This window comes from Haematobia irritans, chromosome 4, assembly GCF_050003625.1.
Source record: "Haematobia irritans isolate KBUSLIRL chromosome 4, ASM5000362v1, whole genome shotgun sequence".
In the NCBI taxonomy this organism is placed as follows: domain Eukaryota; kingdom Metazoa; phylum Arthropoda; class Insecta; order Diptera; family Muscidae; genus Haematobia; species Haematobia irritans.
In genome coordinates this window covers 132,080,038-132,101,182 of record NC_134400.1, presented here as the reverse complement: position 1 = coordinate 132,101,182, position 21,145 = coordinate 132,080,038, and the positions used below count along the sequence as shown (strand labels likewise).

At 31.9% G+C, this 21,145-nt stretch overlaps 1 protein-coding gene across 1 annotated transcript in view; it reads right to left on the bottom strand.

Moving 5' to 3' along the window:
- The window catches only part of LOC142233787 (uncharacterized), a 200,879-nt gene extending 185,956 nt beyond the window's left edge, over nucleotides 1–14,923 (bottom strand). Inside the window, exon 1 of the mRNA XM_075304817.1 lies at nucleotides 13,492–14,923. Coding sequence (XP_075160932.1) covers nucleotides 13,492–14,917 — 1,426 coding nt within the window. The 5' untranslated portion in view covers nucleotides 14,918–14,923. The remainder of the gene's footprint in view (nucleotides 1–13,491) is intronic.
- Between the last annotated feature and the right edge of the window lie 6,222 nt (nucleotides 14,924–21,145).

Below are 21,145 nucleotides of genomic sequence, written 5' to 3'. Positions count from 1 at the left end.
GGCATGATTCTTAGCGGCCATATACTTGCGCAATGGACCAAATTTCAACCGAATCGGATGAATTTTGCTCCTCCAAGTGGCTCCGGAGGTCAAATCGGGAGGGGATTGGTTTATATGGGGGCTATATATAATTATGGACTGATATGGACCAATTTTTGCGCGGTTGCTAGAGACCATTTGCCAACACCATGTACCAAATTTCAACCTTGTGCCAAATTTCAAGTCGTTCGCATGCGGCAACCATGTCCAAACATGTTTTTTCTGTGCGTGTATGAATGGAAAATACTTCATAAGTATGAATCATTTACCCTGCGCCACACTGTGGAACAGGGTATTATAAGTTAGTGCATATGTTTACAACACCCAAAAGGAGACGAGATAGATACATGGTGTCTTTGGCAAAAGTGCTCAGGGTGGGCTCCTGAGTCGATATAGCCATGTCCGTCTGTCCGTGAACACATTTTTGTAATCAAAGTCTAGGTCGTAGTTTTAGTCCAATCGACTTCAAATTTGGCACAAGTATGTGTTTTGGCTCAGAATAGAACCCTATTGATTTTGGAAGAAATCGGTTCAGATATAGATATAGCTCCCATATATATCTTTCGCCCGATATGGACTTATATGGCCCCAGAAGCCAGAGTTTTACCCTCATTTGCTTAAAATTTTGCACAAGAAGAACAATTAGTACTATAGTCAAGTGTGCCAAATTTTATTGAAATCGGTTCAGATTTAGATATATCTTTCGCCCGATATGGACTAATACGGTCCCAGAAGCCAGAGTTTTACCCCAATTTGGTTGAAATTTTGCACTAGGAGTACAATTAGTAGTGTAGTCAAGTGTGCCAAATTTGGTTGAAATTGGTTCAGATTTATATATGTCTCCCATATATATCTTTCGCCCGATTTACACTCATATGACCACAGAGGCCAATTTTTAACTCCGATTTAGTTGAAATTTTGCACAGGGAGTAGAATTAGCATTGTTGCTATGCGTATCAAATTTGTTTGAAATCGGTTCAGATTTAGATATTGCTCCCATATATAGCTTTCGCCCGATTTACACTCATATGACCACAGAGGCCAATTTTTTGCTCCGATTTAGTTGAAATTTTGCACAGGGAGTAGAATTAGCATTGTAGCTATGCGTGCCAAATTTGGTTGAAATCGGTTCAGATTTAGATATAGCTCCCATATATATGTTTTTCTGATTTCGACAAAAATGGTCAAAATACCAACATTTTCAAAAATGCTCAGGGTGGGTTCCTGAGTCGATATTGCCATGTCCGTCTTTCCGTCTGTCCGTGAACACATTTTTGTAATCAAATTCTAGGTCGCAGTTTTAGTCCAATCGACTTCAAATTTGGCACAAGTATGTGTTTGGCTCAGAATAAAACCCTATTGATTTTGGAAGAAATCGGTTCAGATTTAGATATAGCTTCCATATATATCGTTCGCCCGATATACACTCATATGACCACAGTGGCCAATCTTTTACTCCGATTTAATTGAAATTTTGCATAGGGAGTAGAATTTGCATTGTAGCTATGCGTGCCAAATTAGGTTGAAATCGGCTCAGATTTAGATATAGCTCCCATATATATGTTTTTCTGATTTCGACAAAAATGGTCAAAATACCAACATTTTCCTTGTAAAATCGCTACTGCTTAGTCGAAAAGCTGTAAAAATGACTCTAATTTTCCTAAACTTCTAATACATATATATCGAGCGATAAATCATAAATAAACTTTTGCGAAGTTTCCTTAAAATTGCTTCCGATTTAAATGTTTCCCATATTTTTTTACTAACATTTTGTTCCACCTTAGTGCATACCGAACTTAAATTTTGAGTCTATAGATTTTGTAGAAGTCTATCAAATTCTGTCCAGATCGAGTGATATTTAAATGTATGTGTTTGGGACAAACCTATATATATATAGCGCCCACACATTCGACGGATGTGATATGGTATCGAAAATTTAGATCTTCAAAGTGGTGCAGGGTATAATTATACCCTGCTCCACACTGTGGAACAGGGTATTATAAGTTAATGCATATGTTTGCAACACCCAGAAGGAGACGAGATAGACACATGGTTTCTTTGGCAAAAATGCTCAGGGTGGGTTCCTGAGTCGATATAGCGATGTCCGTCTGTCCGTCTGTCCGTGAACACATTTTTGTAATCAAAGTCTAGGTCGCAGTTTTAGTCCAATCGACTTAACATTTGGCACAAGTATGTGTTTTGGCTCAGAATAGATCCCTATTGATTTTGGAAGAAATCGGTTCAGATTTAGATATAGCCCCCATATATATATTTCGCCCGATATGGACTTATATGGCCCCAGAAGCCAGAGTTTTACCCTAATTTGCTTAAACTTTTGCACAAGAAGAACAATTAGTACTATAGTCAAGTGTGCCAAATTTTATTGAAATCGGTTCAGATTTATATATAGCTCCCATATATATCTTTCGCCCGATATGGACTAATATGGTCCTACAAGCTAAAGTTTTGACCCCATTTGGTTGAAATTTTGCACAGGGAGTAGATTTAGCATTCTAGCTATGCGTGCCAAATTTCATTGAAATCGGTTCAGATTTATATATAGCTCCCATATATAGCTTTCGCCCGATTTACACTCATATGACCACAGAGGCCAATTTTGTGCTCCGGTTTAGTTGAAATTTTGCACAAGGAGTAGATTTAGCATTGTAGCTATGTGTGCCAAATTTGGTTGAAATCGATTTAGATTTAGATATAGCTCCCATATATATCTTTCGCCCGATATGCACTTATATGGACCCAGAAGACAGAGTTTTATCTCGATTAGCTTGAAATTTTGCACAAGGAGCACAATTAGTAGTATAGTCATGTGTGCCAAATTTGATTGAAATCGGTTCAGATTTAGATATAGCTTCCATATATATTTTTCGCCCGATATGGACTTATATGGCCCAGAAGCCTGAGTTTTGGCCCAATTTGGTTGAAATTTTGCACAGGGAGTAGATTTAGCATTCTAGCTATGCGTGCCAAATTTGGTTGAAATCGGTTAAGATTTAGATATAGCTCCCATATATATGTTTTTCTGATTTCGACAAAAATGGTCAAAATACCAACATTTTCCTTGTAAAATCGCCACTGCTTAGTCGAAAAGTTGCAAAACTCACTCTAATTTTCCTAAACTTGTAATACATATATATCGAGCGATAAATCATAAATAAACTTTTGCGAAGTTTCCTTAAAATTGCTTCAGATTTAAATGTTTCCCATATTTTTTTTTACTAAAATTGTGTTCCACCCTAGTGCATTAGCCAACTTAAATTTTGAGTCTATAGATTTTGTAAAAGTCTATCAAATTCTGTCCAAATCAAGTGATATTTAAATGTATGTATTTGGGGCGTACCTTTATATAGCACCCAACACATTTGACGGATGTGATATGGTATCGAAAATTTAGATCTACAAAGTGGTGCAGGGTATAATATAGTCGGTCCCGCCCGACTTTAGACTTTCCTTACTTGTTTTTTACTAAAATTGTGTTCCACCGTAGTGCATTAGCCAACTTAAATTTTGAGTCTATAGATTTTGTAAAAGTCTATCAAATTCTGTCCAAATCGAGTGATATTTAAATGTATGTAATTGGGACAAACCTTTATATATAGCACCCAACACATTTGACGGATGTGATACGGTATCGAAAATTTAGATCTACAAAGTGGTGCAGGGTACAATATAGTCGGCCCCGCCCGACTTTAGACTTTCCTTACTTGTTTTTTTACTAACATTTTGTTCCACCTTAGTGCATTACCCAACTTAAATATTGAGTCTATAGATTTTGTAGAAGTCTATCAAATTCTGTCCAGATCGAGTGATATTTAAATGTATGTATTTGGGACAAACATTTATATATATCCCCCAACATATTTGACGGATGTGATATGGTATCGAAAATTTAGATCTACAAAGTGGTGCAGGGTATAATATAGTCGGTCCCGCCCGACTTTAGGTCGACTCAGATTGGTCAGTACACTGATACACGCAGAGAAGGAAAATGCTACATGGTCACCATACAAAAATAACATTTTGCTCTTGAAACATGGTTGAGGTAATCATATTCCTTCTCTGGGTGTAGCATATGAAGAAAAACAGCTGAAAAAATAAAATTTGGTTCCTAGAATCAAGTACACAAAACACAAACTTAAAGGAGAATTGTCTCTTAAAAGTATCCTCACTTCAAATCTCCGCTTCTTTGGCTCAAAATAAATACCAAAATCATTAGAGTAAAGACTTAATCTTTGGACCGGGTCATGCTTTGTGTTCAGTGTAGATCAGGTTTAGAACAAACATCAATGTTTTACAATACCTTGATCACCTAATGGTTTAGGGTATAAAAATACATATCGTTAGATCTAAAAGAGAATTTCGTTAGATTAACTTGTCCGATCCACGCTAATGTTTGCATTTTTGTATTTTGAACTCATGGTATGGTACTTGCTTGCTATATTGCTCTATGTTTGTGGGTAGAAACAGAACTTGTTCCTTTCCTGTATTTGTCCAATCTATTGTCATCTGCAACACCGCCCCAAATATTTTGCCTCATCTCTTCAAATATAGTTGAGTGTAATAGGCAAGTGCATCTACTTTTCGTGCAACAAAAAAAGCTATGACTAAGAAACTTATGTGGTCTCAAAAAGTTTTTTCGTTGGCTTTTTTTAGACTTACCCATTTTGGGTAAGGATGACCCATTGGCGTTTTGTTACATTGGCTTCTTTTAATTGAATTCTATGAAATGTACACTGTGTACCAGACTTGTGGCTATGTCTCGTTGTCATTGATAATAAGTTTTCCCTTAAATAAAACATTTTTATATAGAGTAAGAGTAGTATAAAGAGAGGGAAAGAGAGAGAGAGGAGGTGAAAAATAAATTGGCCATACCAATTTGGCATTGAAAATTCTTTTGAAGTTTGCTAAAACAACAAATTAGTTTCATTGGCACATGTAAGATTTCTCAGTGCTCTCTGGGATATTTTGTACATATAAAAATTAAATATGAATTTGAACCAGGGACGAATAATCAACTTTTTAAATTGTACCACGAGAATAAAAAGTATACTTTTTGGATTCAAATTATACCAAATTTTAAAAATAAAAGATTTGAATATAGTAACAGAAAACAAGTATATACAGCAGTAAGTTCGGGCAGGCCGAATCTTAAATATCCACCACCATGAATCAAATATAGCAGTTACCTTTGAAAACTCTTCGTCGTAGCGTGTTATTTGAAAATATATAGCGGGTTACTTGATAATGTATAGAATGATAATCTATAAAAATGATTAAATAACGCTTTGATTTGAAATCTAAAATCTATAGATTTGGAAATTTTACTTTCAGTTTCAAGCAACTTTCATGATCAGAGCGCCTCTAGAAGTGAAATCAGTCTATATGGAGGCCTTACGAAATGGAGTGGTACCAACTAAATCCGTTAATTTTTTTTTTTTTCATGTTAGCCTGATGTCAAAGCATGCCGGTTCCTCGTCCAAATCAATTGCGTTACATATTGTTACATTTCCAATACGAGCTAATTGGACATGAATTTATGAATGAATTTATTAATTATTTCTTTAAAATAACAAAATTGTAATTCAAAATTTCTTCAAAATTCAAAATTTTTTCCATTATATTTAGGACGCCAATTTTATAAAGTTGTGTCCCTCCGTTAAAGTCGCATGTCTTTGAACTAAGGCTAATTTCCCATAAAGTAATGAAACACATTTTTGATTTAAGGAAATTGTCCTTAAATTAACTGAAATATTGAAACTTTATGTTTTAGATAAAAACGCTTCAAATATAAGCTAAGACTTTTTTTTGAGGATTTAGCGTCTTTGGTTTAATTTTTTTTTTTTGGAATTAAGAAAACATTCTTTACTTTGAAGTACCCGTTACAATTTGGATTTTTAAACTGGCATTTGTTTGTATGTGAGGACCTTTATTAATAAACCGCGAAAAAAAGAATGAAAATTTTAATTTCAGTGGTCCTAGATTCAAAGTCAGATAGGTCACTAAAAAAATTTTTTATTTTAAAGAAGCCGCATCTTTGGCTCGGAATCAATACCAAAATCCTTAAGGGAAGGTCAAAATCTTTGGATGCAAGTAAACTTTTTTTTGAGTGTACAGACAGACTGTCATCCACAATCGAATTACTTGGGTTGCTGTAACACTTGCCGATGGCAAGGTATCTTAAAACTTCGTAACACCGTCTTCTCAAAAAAAAAAAAAAGACCGATTAAATACGTATATAATTCAGTTTGACATAATTTTCTATAGAAATAACATTTTGACAAAATTTTCTATAGGAATAAAATTTTAACAAAATTTTCTATATCAAAAAAAATTTTGACAAAATTTTCTATAGAAATAACATTTTGACAAAATTTTCTATAGAAATAAAATCTTGAAAAATTTTGTATGGTAATAAAATTTTGACTAACATTTTCTATAGAAATAAAATTTTGGTAGATTATTTTTGGGGATCGGCTATATATAACTATAGACCGATATGGACCAATTTTGGCATGGTTGTTAGCGGCCATATATTAGCGCATGTACCAAATTTCAAATGTCACGTAACTCCTCCAAGAGCAACGGAGGTCAAATCTGGGGATTGGTTTAAATGGGGGTTATATATAATTAAGACTGGTATGGAGCAATTTGTGCATGGTTGTTAGAGACCATATACTAAACCCACGTACCAAATTTCAACCAGATCCGGTGAAATTTGCTTCTCGTAGAGGCTCCGCAAGCCAAATTTGGGGATCGGTTTATATGGGGGCTATATATAATTCTGTATCGGTGTGGACCAATTTTTGCATGGTTGTTGTAGATCATATGCTGACACCATGTACCAAATTTCAGCCGGATCGGATGAAATTTGCTTCTCTTAGAGGCTCCGGAAGCCAAATCTGGGGATCGATTTATATGGTCATTAGAGACCATATACTGACACCATGTACCAAATTTCAGCCGGATCGGATGAAATTTGCTTATCTTAGAGACTCCGCAAGCCAAATCTGGGGATCGGTTTATATGGTCATTAGAGACCATATACTAACACAATAAACCAAATTTCAGCCGGATCGGATGAAATTTGCTTCTCTTAGAGGCTCCGCAAGCCAAAATTAGGGGTCCATTTATATGGGGGCTATACGTAAAAGTGGACCGATATGGACCACCCCCTTTATACGACTTTTGTTTAAAGTACAGTAAAAAAAAACGAAAATTGTCTGATTTACTTGAGATTTACAGAGAACACGCCGTGAGGTTATGAATTTATTATGGGGTACCCGATTTTTTAAATATTTGGACGGGAAGGGGACCTCCTTGCCCGACTTTTTGAAAATTGGAACAATATTATCCGATTTGCTTGAAATTTTGAGGGTAGGTTGAAGGCAAAGAACAGCTACTTTATTTTTCGATATTTGTTAGAGGAGGGCGGGGGGGCCTCCCCTTTGTCCCACTTTTTTTTTGAGTACAGTGAAAAAACTAAAATTTGTCGACATACTGAAATTTTACGAAGAACTTGGGGGAGATTATAAAATTTATAAGTGGTATATGATTTTTTAATATTTGGTCGGGGAAAAATAAAAGGGCACATGGAGACCTCTATTCTCCTCACGTATATAAACTTTTCCAATTTACTTGAAATTTACAGAGGATGTGGGGTAAGTTATATTATTATAATGGATATCTGATTTTGTGATATTCGGAAGGGAAGAGGGGCCTCCCCTTGCCCTGCTGTTTAAAAATTGGGCTTATAATTTGAGATTTTCTGGGACGTCTACATAATGTATGCTATATCATTTTTCGATATTGGGACGGGGAAGGAGACCTCCTCTAAAACTGAAAAAAAACTAGAATTCTCAAGTTTACTTGAAATTTACAAAGGAGGAGTTTTTGCCCGATTTTTTTGAAAATAGAAAGTAGAGGATTGTCGATAAATGGCAACTCGGTACATAATTTATGATTTTTCCACAGGCTCCTTCCAGACTTTTTTAAGTAAAAAGCTTTACATGAAGTTGACAGACAACATAGAGGCTGCTTCATTTTCCGGTATATGTTTGGGAAAGTCATGTTCTTCGTGTCCAACACTTCAACAAATGTTAAAATGGTCAATTTTTAAGTACTTTTACTTTTTCCGATTTATTGGACGGTATGTTGAGCAGAAGTATATCTCCCCTTGACAAGCCACGTTTGAAATTCACAGAAAATGTAGAAGATTGTCCAACAATTTGCATAACCGCCTTTTTTCTTTATTTAAACGAAAAAGCAAGTAGTCCGAAGTGTACGACACACGTGTGTGGAAACCATGGAGTGATTAATCAGTACTTCATTTTTTGTGCCAGACTTCCCCTGACCCTACTCTTTAAAAGAGTTCAAATTTTTTCGAATTTGTTTTCAAATGGAAGGATATGGTTGACTAAGTTACCGAAAATATGCTTTGGAAGGCGCAGCGAAGTGGGCCGGGTTACGCTAGTTACCTACATAAAACAATTAAGTTCTTGATCGGTTTATATAGAGGAGTCTATAAATAATTATGAACCTATATGAACCAATTTTCGCACGGTTATTAGAGAGCAAAATTTCAACCGGATCGAATGAAATTTGCACCTTCAGGAAGCGCGAGAAATTAAATCTGGGGATCGGTTTGTATGGGGGCTATATGTAATTATAGATCGACAGGAAATGAAATTTCCACTTCTAGGAAGCGAAAAAAATCAAAACCTGGTGATCGGTTTATATAGGGGCTATATATATTTATGAACCTATATGGTCCAATATTTGAATGGTTGATAAAATCTAGATCATATACCAAATTTCAGCCGGACGGTTTATATGGGGCCTATGTAAAATTATATACCGATTTGGACTAATATATTAACACCACATACCCAATTTAAACCGGATCGCATGAAATTTGCACCTCCGCAAATCAAATTTGGGGATCGGTTTATACAGGGGCTATACATAATTATGGACCGATATGGATACATTTTTGCATGGTTATTAGAGGCCATATACTAACACCACGTACAAATTTCAACCGGATCGGATGAAATTTGTTTCTCTAAGAGGCTCCGCAAGCCAAATATGGGGGTCAGTTTATATGGGGGCTATACGTAAAATTGGTCCGATATTGTCCATTTGCAATACCATCTTACCTACATCAATAACAAATACTTGTGCCAAGTTTCAAGTCGATAGCTTATATCGTTCGGCGGTTCGGTTAGAGTGATTTCAACAGACGGACGGACATCGACTAGAACGATTGAGAATTTCACCACGTCCCAGAATATATATACTTTATGGGGTCTTAGAGTAATATTTCGATGTGGATATTTTTGGAAATGATTTTAAAGTTCATCCGATCCGGCTGAAATTTGGTACATGGTGTTGGTATATGTTCTCTAATGACCATGCAAAAATTGGTCCACATCGGCCCATAATTATATATAGCCCCCATATAAACGGACCCCCAAATTTGGCTTGCGATTGCTCTAAGGGAAACAAATTTCATCCGATCCGGCTAAAATTTGGTACATGGTGTTGGTATATGGTCTCTAAAAACCATTCTAAAATTGGTCCACATCGGTCTATAATTATATATAGCCCCCATATAAAACGATCCCCACATTTGGCTTGCGGAGCCTCAAAGAGAAGCAAATTTCATCCGATCCGCCTGAAATTTGGTAGATGATGTTGGTATATGGTCCCTATCAACCATGCCAAAATTGGTCCATATCGGTCCATAATTATTTATAGCCCCCATATGAACCAATCCCATGATTTGAACTCCGGAGCCTCTTAGAGGAGCAAAATTCATCCGATCCTGTTGAAATTTGGAACGTGGTGTTAGAATGTTGTCTCTAACAAACACGCAAGAATTGGTCCATATCGGTCCATAATCATATATAGCCCCCATATAAACCGTTCCCCAGATTTGATCTCCGGAGCCTCTTGGAGGAGCAAAATTCATCTGATCCGGTTGAAATTTGCAACGTGTTGTTAGTATAAGGCCGCTAATTACCATGCCAAAATTGGTCCATATCGGTCTATAGTTATATATAGCCGACCCCAATCACACAAAAATTGGTCCATATTGGTCCATGGTGGAGGGTACGAACTTACGGCCGTATATACTTGTTTTTCATTAAATTTAGGACAAATTTTGTAAATTTGCGTCTCTCTGTTAAAGTTGCACATCTTTGACCTAAGGCTAATTTTCGTTAAGGTAAAGTTACACATTTGTGATTTTAAGAAATTGTCCTTGAATTAACTGAAATATTGAAACTTTAGATTTAAGTTAAATATAGGCTAGGTCTTATTTTGAGGATTTATCGTTTTTGGTTTAAAGTTTTTTTTTTTTTTTGGAATTAAGAAAACATTTTTATACCCTTCACCATAGGATAGGGGCAGGGCTGCCAATAAAATTTTAAGAAAAATCTTCACATTTTCCCGTAAAAAATCGTCAAAAAATCGGGAATTTAAATAAATTTAATTAAATTTAAATGCTTAGGGAATAATAACTTTTATTGACTTTAGACTCCATAAAACATACTGATCGAGTCAGCATCACCTCCTGAGTCGATCTATTTGTATTCGTCCGTTCATCGGTCGGTCTGTCTATGTATTGTTCGTAATTATTTTGATAAAGCTTGGTTCAGTGCTTTTTGGGCACAAGGATGAACGCTATTGAATTTGGAAAAAAATCGGATCACATTTAGATATAGCCCCCATATATAGGCATCGTCGTATTGAGCTAAATAGGTTGTCTTCAAATTTAATACAAGGTAAAGTACCCTTAAAGTAAGCAAAATTTAATCGAAATCGGTTAAGATTTCGATTTTTCCAAATTCTTGAACCGTCGAAAAATAGGAAACCGCTAGTTTTTGAGTCAAAAATCGTCAAAATGCCGATAAATCGGCAAAATTGCCAGCCCTGGATATATTAACTTTGTCATTCCGTTTGTAACACATCGAAATATTGCTCTAAGACCCCATAAAGAATATATATTCTGGGTCGTGGTGAAATTCTGAGTCGATCTAAGCATGTCCGTCCGTCCGTCTGTTGAAATTACGCTAACTTCCGAATGAAACAAGCTATCGACTTCAAACTTGGCACAAGTAGTTGTTATTGATGTAGGTCGGATGGTATTGCAAACGGCCCATATAAACGGACCCCCAGATTTGGCTTGCGGAGCCTATAAGAGTACCATGTATGGACCAGTTTTTGCATGGTTGTTAGAACATATCGGTCCATAATTATATATAGCCCCAATATAAACCGATCCCCAGATTTGACGTCCGGAGTCTCTTATAGGAGCAAAATTTATCCGATCCGTTTGAAATTTGGTACGTAGTGTTAGTATATGGTCTCTAACAACCGTGCAAAAATTGGTCCATATCGGTCCATAATTATATATAGCCCCCATATAAACCGATCCCCAGACTTGGTTTGCGGATCCTCTAAGAGAAGCAAATTTCATCCGATCCAGCTGAAATTTGGTATATGGTATAAGCATATGATCTCTAACAACCATGCAAAAATTGGTCCATATCGGTCCATAATTATATATGTGGCCCCCATATAAACCGATCCCCAGATTTGACCTCCGGAGCCTCTTAGAGGAGTAAAATTCATCCGATCCGGTTGAAATTTGGTACGTGGTGTTGGTATATTGTCTCTAACAACAATGCAAAAATTGGTCCATATCGGTTCATAATCATGGTTGACACTCGAGCCAAAAATAATCTTCCAAAATTTTATTTCTATAGAAAATGTTGTCAAAATTTTATTTCTATAGAAAATTTTGTCAAAATTTTATTCCTATAGAAAATTTTGTAAAATTTTATTTCTATAGAAAATTTTGGCAAAATTTTATTTCTATAGAAAATGTTGTCAAAATTTTAATTCTATAGAGAATGTTGTAAAAATGTAATTCTATTGAAAATTTTGTTAAAATCTTATTTTTATAGAAAATTTTGTTAAAATTTTATTTCTATAGAAAATTTTGTAAAAATCTTATTTCTATAGATAGTATATGGTCTCTAACAACCATGCAAAAATTGGTCCATATCGGTCCATAATTATATATAGCCCCCATATAAACCGATCCCCAGATTTGACCTCCGGAGCCTCTAGGAGGAGCAAAATTTATCCGATCCGGATGAAATTTGCAACGTGGTGTTAGTATATGGCCGCTAATAACCATGTCAAAATTGGTCCATACCGGTTGATAATCATGGTTGCCACTCGAGCCAAAAAAAAAATTTTCCAAAATTTTATTTCTATAGAAAACATTGTCAAAATTTTATTTCTATAGAAAATTTTGTCAAAATTTTATTCCTATAGAAAATTTTGTAAAATTTTATTTCTATAGAAAATTTTGGCAAAATTTTATTTCTATAGAAAATTTTGGCAAAATTTTATTTCTATAGAAAATTTTGTCAAAATTTTATTTCTATAGAAAATTTTGTCAAAATTTTATTCCTATAGAAAATTTTGTAAAATTCTATTTCTATAGAAAATTTTGGCAAAATTTTATTTCTATAGGAAATTTTGGCAAAATTTTATTTCTATAGAAAATGTTGTCAAAATTTTATTTCTATAGAATATTTTGTAAAAATTTAATTTTATTGAAAGTTTTGTCAAAATGTTATTTTTATAGAAAATTTTGTCAAAATGTTATTTCTATAGAAATAAGATTTTGATTGTGGATGACAGTCTTCCGTAGAAATTTCTACGCAATCCATGGTGGAGGGTACATAAGCTTCGGCCTGGCCGTATATACTTGTTTACTTTGAAGTATCCGTTATAATTTGGATTTTTAAAGTGGCATTTGTTTGTGCGTGAGTACCTTTATTTATAAATTGTGAAAAGAGAATGAAAATTTGATCTTACTTGTAATTTTATTGGTCCTAGCTTTAAAGCTAAGTAGTTCGCTTAAACATGTCTTTATTTTAAAGAAGCCGCATCTTTGGCTCGGAATCAATAGCAAAATCTTAAAGTAAAGGTCAAAATCTTTGGATCCAAGTAAACTTTTTTTAGTGTTTAGAAAAATCTTTGGCCTCACGACAATAGTTTTTCAGTGTGTAAATTGTATTTTATAGATGGAAGAATTTCGTCAATGGTAGTTAAAAATCGAAAAGTGTTCGTAAATTCTTGCCCCTAAACAAAAAATCAAATTGGTATACAACTTATTTCACTTTTCGCCTAAAGTAGTCCATTTCAATCCAATCCAGTGAAAAAGTTTACTTTCTTTGTAGGAAATTTCATTTCAATGGGAGACAAAATTATAAAATCAATTTGTTTTTCTCTCAGTGTAACGAGTTTTGATAGTCATATTAACCCAGGTTAAAACTGTTTTCGATTGTCTACTAAGGAAATGCTAGGGACATTGATTTATCAGTGTGATTGACTTATGCGAATATCTTAACTTACGTGAACAAAATCGCGGTTCATCACTTCCATCGCCACAATCGTTGACATTATTGCAGTATTTACTCAGCGGTACACAACGACCATTCGAACAGCTAAATTGCGAGAGTGTACATTGAGGTATAGTAGACGCAAGCATAGGTAAAGATTTGGCAGGTTGTGAATCATTGTCGGGAGCAGAGGCGCCAGACAAAACAGCTTCTGCTATAGGTTCAGCTGGTATTGGTGAAGAACTATTGCCTGATCCCGAGGCAATTAGGGATGACAACGATGATGGTGATGACGATGATGATGGTGACGTTGATTGTGACGGCACTGAGGATGCATTCCATGTTGTGGCTGATGTTGCCGTTGTGGCAAATGCAAACAAACAGATTAGAGTTAAACAAATCGCCGACAATTGGTGGCGACAGCTTGACTTGAATGTGGCATCCAAAATCGCTTTAAATTTTGATTTTTTTGTAGTTATGACCTCACAACACTTGGGAATTTTTGTGTTATTTACAGTCTTTTGGACAGTTGAGGCATCACCAGATCCATTAGTAATGACACTGACAGTTAACAGAGTGTCAATAATATTGATAATAGCCCCTGATGGCATTGGTCTTGTAATTGTGGCTTCTTGGGTTTTTACTCGTGTCGAGCTTTGCCACTCAAAAGGTTCCTGCATTTTAGTTATCCTGGTGTCCGATGGATTATCCACCCTATCATCTCTTCTACTACTGCTGGTGCATTTATTTGAATGTTGTTTGATTTGGAAGTGGCGCCGTTTTATTACCTTCTCCTCATAATCGTGATGAGGATGATGATGCCCCATAGATAGTCTACTTTGTTTCGACAATGGTCCAAGTTGGTGATGTTCTGAATGACTGCCTTCATAACTCAGCATAGAAATTTGGGAAGCATATGGGTCTGGTCTATAAGAATCAGTCGTAGATTTGTCAATAATATCTTCATGGCATCTATACTGCTGGTGCTGCTGCTGATGATGTTGTTGACTATTTTCATCAGTCATCGGCAACATTTTCGTTTTGTTGCATTCACTAAGAGAACTCTTTAAATTGCTACTGCTGTTTTCAATGGTCGCTGTGGTGGTGGTGCAGCTGTTGGTATTGGAGCTCGTAATGTTGTACCGAAAATTGCTAGAAGTTTTGGTATTGTGGCTTAGCTCTCTAGTTTTTGTGGACACTCCTACAGAACTTCGACTGACTCTTGTGGTAAGTGGTATTGCTATTGGACTTTGTCTCGTTGATTTGGGTTTTCCCATTGGCAGTGGTTTCAAAATTTCCCCTTCTGCAGCCATTTGATGCAATTGGTAAATGACTTTTGTTTCAAGCGTTATTGGTGGTGAAGCTGATGGTGATGGTTGTGTTTGTGGTAGCTGCATGGTTTTTCGATTTTTATATTTCTGACGCCATTTGATCGTCATTTTTAGTCAAACTGTAAAGAAGAGACAAAAAATACAAAAGTGATTAACAAAAAGCATATACACTCAAAAAAAAAATGGTTTTGCTTTTAACAGGTTGGTATGGACTCCTTCCCAATGAGATGAATGCTCTAAAACAAAGTTTAATGAAACAAATTAAAATTTTTTTTGAAGTACTTCTAAAGGCACAATTTTAAAAGCACTTCCAAAAAATGTCCTCCCAACGATGTTCTTTATTTTAACCCTCTAATGCCCCGATTTTTTTTGCCAGTTGACTAAATATTCATTGTTAACGATACAAAATCAAGAAAACGAAACAAGAAATGTTTATACGGTAAAATTCAGTATATGCTGCAAAGCCTCTTAAACAGTCTCAACTAAGTTTTCTTTTTATTTACCCATATTTGTTGTCTTAAGGCGTGTTTTACTAAGAGCTTCCTGATTTAACGAAGACCGCCTAAAGGCGGGATTGGGCATTAGAGGGTTAACTTCTAGGAAGTTCTTTTAATTCAATTTTTTATAACTTGCTTATTTCGTATTTTTAAAGGGTAATTTTAATTGTTTTTTTTTTCAAATAGGTTAAAAACAGTGTAAGGTTTACTAAAATGGTACAATTTATTTAATTTTTTTTTCGGGAAAAATGTTAAATCCATTCTAAACTAAGTAAGGAAAGTGTAAAGGCGGTCGGGACAAAAATTGTTAGGCTTCTACAAAATCTATAGACTTGAATTTTAAGGCGGCTAAAGCATTGGGTAGAACACAATGTAAAAATAAATATGCACTGAAAAAAATATTGTCGTGAGGTCAAAGATTTCATGTCTTTAAAATACGAATGCAAATTTAGCTTAGCATAGAAGACGCATTTCTCCAATATAAAGTTTTTTCCTTGTCCAAAAGTCAATAAACTTTTCAATGAAGTCGTATTGTCCTTATAATTAAGCGATTTCACTTAAAAATGGGTATCATAATATGAAAGAAAAAATTTGTGGGCCAAGGTCAACTTGACTTTAATAATTCAGAAAAATTCTTTAAATTTAAAGAAATTGTCTTTAAATTTGTTGTCTTTTTGCATCTTGATTACAAAGAAAAAAATCGTTCAAATAAAGGACATTGATAGCATATGAAGAAAAAAAAGCTGAAAAAGGGAAAAATTAAAATTTGCTTCCTAGAAGCAAGTACACAAAACCCAAATTTAAAAAAAAAAAAACTGTGTCTTAAAAGAGTCCTTACTTTTACTCTCCGCTTCTTTGGCTCGGAATCAATACCAAAATTTTTAAAATAAAGACAAAATCTTTGGAATCTTCGGGCATGTTTTTTTTCAGTGTGGAAAACATTAATTCTTCTCCCAAAGTTTCATGTAAAACAGTATAAAACTTTAGCGTCTGTGGTTATATGAGTGTAAATCGGGTGAAGGATATATATGGGAGCTATATCTAAATCTAAACCGATTTCAATCAAAATTAGCATGCATATCTAGAACGTTAAATTTACTCCCTGTACAAAATTTATAGTTTAAATCAGGATAAAATTCTGCCTTCTGGGGCCATATAAGAGCATGTCGGGCAAAAGATATATATATGAGAGCTATATCTAAATCTGAACCGATTGCAACCACTTTCGGCACATTTTGCGACATCTTCAATTGCACTACTTGTGCAAAATTCAAAGCAAATCAGGCTTCTGGGGCCCTATTAGTAGATATCGGGCGAAAGTTATACATGAGAGCTACATCTAAAACTGAACCGATTTCTTCCAAAATCAATAAGGTTCTACTTTGCCCAAAACACATACTTGTGCCAAATTCGAAGTCGATTGGACTAAAATTGCCACCTAGTCTTTGATTACAAAAACTTTTTCACAGACAGTCGTACGGACCGACAGACAGACATGGCTAGATCGAATCAGGGGCCGGCCCTAAGCAATATTGCCACATACACCATATATCTATCTCGTCTCCTTCTGGGTGTTGCAAACCTATGCACTAACTTATAATACCCTGTTCCACAGTGTGGCGCAGGGTATAAAAATTGCGACTTTTTGAATTTATATGATGTCAAACGTTTCAGACAAGCGTTAGAATGACGGTTGCCAAAAATGGTAGATTGTTTTCTGATTGGTAGAACTCTTAATATTTTGGTAGATTTTGCAGAATATTTTTCTCAAACTAAGAGGTACTTCTCAAACTTTTTATAAAAATAAAATAATTACCAAAATTTCTATAAAAATAAAATTTTGAAAAAATTTTCTATAGAAATAAAATTTTGACAAAATTTTCTATAGAAATAAAATTTTGATAAAATTGCTATAGAAATAAAATTATGACAAAATTTTCTATAAAAATGAAATTTTGGCGAAACTTTCTACAGAAATAAAATTTGGAGGAAATTTTCTATAGAAATAAAATTTTGACAAAATTTTCTATAGATATAAAATTTTGACAAAATTTTCCACAGAAATAAAATTTGGAGAAATTTTTCTATATAAATAAAATTTTGACAAAATTTTCTATTGACACAAAATGTTGACAAAATTTTCAATAGAAATAAAATTGTGACAAAATTTTCTATACAAATAAAATTTTGAGAAAATTTTCTATAGAAATATAATTTGGAGAAAATTTTCTATAGAAATAAAACTTTGAAAAAATGTTCTATAGAAATAAAATTTGGAGAAAATAAATAAAATTTGGAGAATATAAATAACATCTTGACAAAATTTTCTATTGACACAAAACAGTGACAAAATTTTCTATAGAAATAAAATTTGGACAAAATTTTTTATAGAAATAAAATTTGGACAAAATTTTCTATAGAAATAAAATTTTGAAAAAAAAAAATTATAGAAATAAAATTTTGATAAAATCTTCTATAGAAATAACATTTTGACAAAATTTCTATAGAAATAAAATTTTGAAAAAAATTCTATAGAAATAAAATTTTGACAAAATTTTCTATAGAAATAAAATTTTGATAAAATTTTTCTAAAGAAATAAAATTTTGAAAAAAAATTTATATAGAAATAAAATTTTGAGAAAATTTTCTATAGAAATAAAATTTTGAGAAAATTTTCTATAGAAATATAATTTGGAGAAAATTTTCTATAGAAATAAAATTTTGACAAAATTTTCTATAGAAATAGAATTTTGCGAAAATTTTCTATAGAAATAAAATTGTGCGAAAATTTTCTATAGAAATAAAATTTTGACAAAATTTTCTATGGAAATAAAATTTTGAAAAAATTGCTATAGAAATGAAATTTTGAAAAAATTTTCTATAGAAATAGAATTTTGCGAAAATTTTCTATAGAAATAAAATTTTGCGAAAATTTTCTATAGAAATAAAATTTTGCGAAAATTTTCTATAGAAATAAAATATGGAGAAAGTTTTCTATAGGGATAAAATTTTGAAAAAATTTTTCTAATGAGATACATTTTTGATAAAATGTTCTATAGAAATAAAATTTTGACAAAATTTTTTTATAGAAATAAAATTTTGACAAAATTTTCTATAGAAATAAAATTTTGACAAAATTTTCTATAGAAATAAAATTTTGACAAAATTTTCTATAGAAATAAAATTAAAATTTTACAAAATTTGCTATAGAAATAAAATTTTGACAAAATTTTCTGTAGAAATAAAATGTTGACAAAATTTTCTATAGAAATAAAATTTTGAAAAAATTTTCTTTAGAAATTAAATTATGACAATATTTTCCATAGAAATAAATTTTGACAAACTTTTTTTTGGTAGTTTTTGGTAAGATTTTCTCTAAATTTTGGTAGATTATTCATTTTGACAAAATTTCTATAGAAATAAAATTTTGAAAAAAATTCTATAGAAATAAAATTTTGACAAAATTTTCTATAGAAATAAAATTTTGATAAAATTTTTCTAAAGAAATAAAATTTTGAAAAAAATTTATATAGAAATAAAATTTTGAGAAAATTTTCTATAGAAATAAAATTTTGAGAAAATTTTCTATAGAAATATAATTTGGAGAAAATTTTCTATAGAAATAAAATTTTGACAAAATTTTCTATAGAAATAAAATTTTGACAAAATTTTCTATAGAAATAAAATTTTGATGAAATTTTTCTATGGAAATAAAATTTTGACAAAATTTTCTATGGAAATAAAATTTTGAAAAATATTGCTATAGAAATGAAATTTTGAAAAAATTTTCTATAGAAATAGAATTTTGCGAAAATTTTCTATAGAAATAAAATATGGAGAAAGTTTTCTATAGGGATAAAATTTTGAAAAAATTTTTCTAATGAGATACATTTTTGATAAAATGTTCTATAGAAATAAAATTTTGACAAAATTTTTTTATAGAAATAAAATTTTGACAAAATTTTCTATAGAAATAAAATTTTGACAAAATTTTCTATAGAAATAAAATTTTGACAAAATTTTCTATAGAAATAAAATTTTGACAAAATTTTCTATAGAAATAAAATTTTGACAAAATTTTCTATAGAAATAAAATTTTGACAAAATTTTCTATAGAAATAAAATTTTGACAAAATTTTCTATAGAAATAAAATTTTGATAAAATTTTCTATAGAAATAAAATTTTGACAAAATTTTCTATAGAAATAAAATTAAAATTTTACAAAATTTGCTATAGAAATAAAATGTTGACAAAATTTTCTATAGAAATAAAATTTTGACAAAATTTTCTTTAGAAATTAAATTATGACAATATTTTCCATAGAAATAAAATTTGACAAACTTTTTTTTGGTGGTTTTTGGTAAGATTTTCTCTAAATTTTGGTAGATTATTCATTTTGACAAAATTTCTATAGAAATAAAATTTTGAAAAAAATTCTATAGAAATATAATTTGGAGAAAATTTTCTATAGAAATAAAATTTTGACAAAATTTTCTATAGAAACAAAATTTTGACAAAATTTTCTATAGAAATAAAATTTTTATGAAATTTTTCTATAGAAATAAAATTTTGACAAAATTTTCTATGGAAATAAAATTTTGAAAAAAAATTGCTTTAGAAATGAAATTTTGAAAAAAATTTCTATAGAAATAGAATTTTGCGAAAATTTTCTATAGAAATAAAATTTTGCGAAAATTTTCTATAGAAATAAAATATGGAGAAAGTTTTCTATAGGGATAAAATTTTGAAAAAATTTTTCTAATGAGATACATTTTTGATAAAATGTTCTATAGAAATAAAATTTTGACAAAATTTTTTTATAGAAATAAAATTTTGACAAAATTTTCTATAGATATAAAATTTTGACAAAATTTTCTATAGAAATAAAATTTTGACAAAATTTTCTATAGAAATAAAATTTTGACAAAATTTTCTATAGAAATAAAATGTTGACAAAATTTCCTATAGAAATAAAATTTTGACAAAATTTTCTTTAGAAATTAAATTATGACAATATTTTCCATATAAATAAAATTTGACAAACTTTTTTTTGGTAGTTTTTGGTAAGATTTTCTCTAAATTTTGGTAGATTATTTATGGCTCAAGTGGCAACTGTGGTTGGAATGCTTTAAAAATCATAAAAAAAAAAATTAAAAATTATTTATTTATCAAAATATCCCAACATTTTTTAATTCACAACCAAGACACTGAATTCGGATCTTACTTTAAGAAGTGATGCATATTCAGTGAATAATAATAAGAAGTTTTCCTTCCTTTCAGTTTCTGAAGAAATTTGTGAAAGGTTAATTATATGAGTGAGTACAGACCGTCACATTTACTGCATCAATGGCTTTGAGTCTCTTATTGAAATAATCCTATTCTCAAGTTAGTAATTTTATGAGCATTAATAATTTTATAAACATTCCCGAGAATTTAAACTTCTTCGCACATATCATCATTTGTGATATCGATGCCCTCATTCTAGAGTGCGCTAAGTCGACTTAGCATGTTTTGATGGAGATCGATGTTTTTTATTCGGATTGATGTGAATTGTATCCTGTCAAAAGTTCGAATTTATTGGATATTTCTATCAAAAGTTATGGTTAATATTGTACTTAGCCTGTGACTAAAGTTTTAAAAAATGTCCAACCCAAAAAGGGCAAAAAGGTTCGTTCGGTCTAAAGTGGTCTAAGTCAGTTTTAGCTATGTTCTATTATCACTATTTCGAGTTCGTACGTACTAAAAAAAAATTATAAAAAATATGATTTTAAGACCGAAAATAAGGGAATTTCTATCTTATATGGGTTTTGAGAAGATTCAAAAACAAAATTTTTTTCT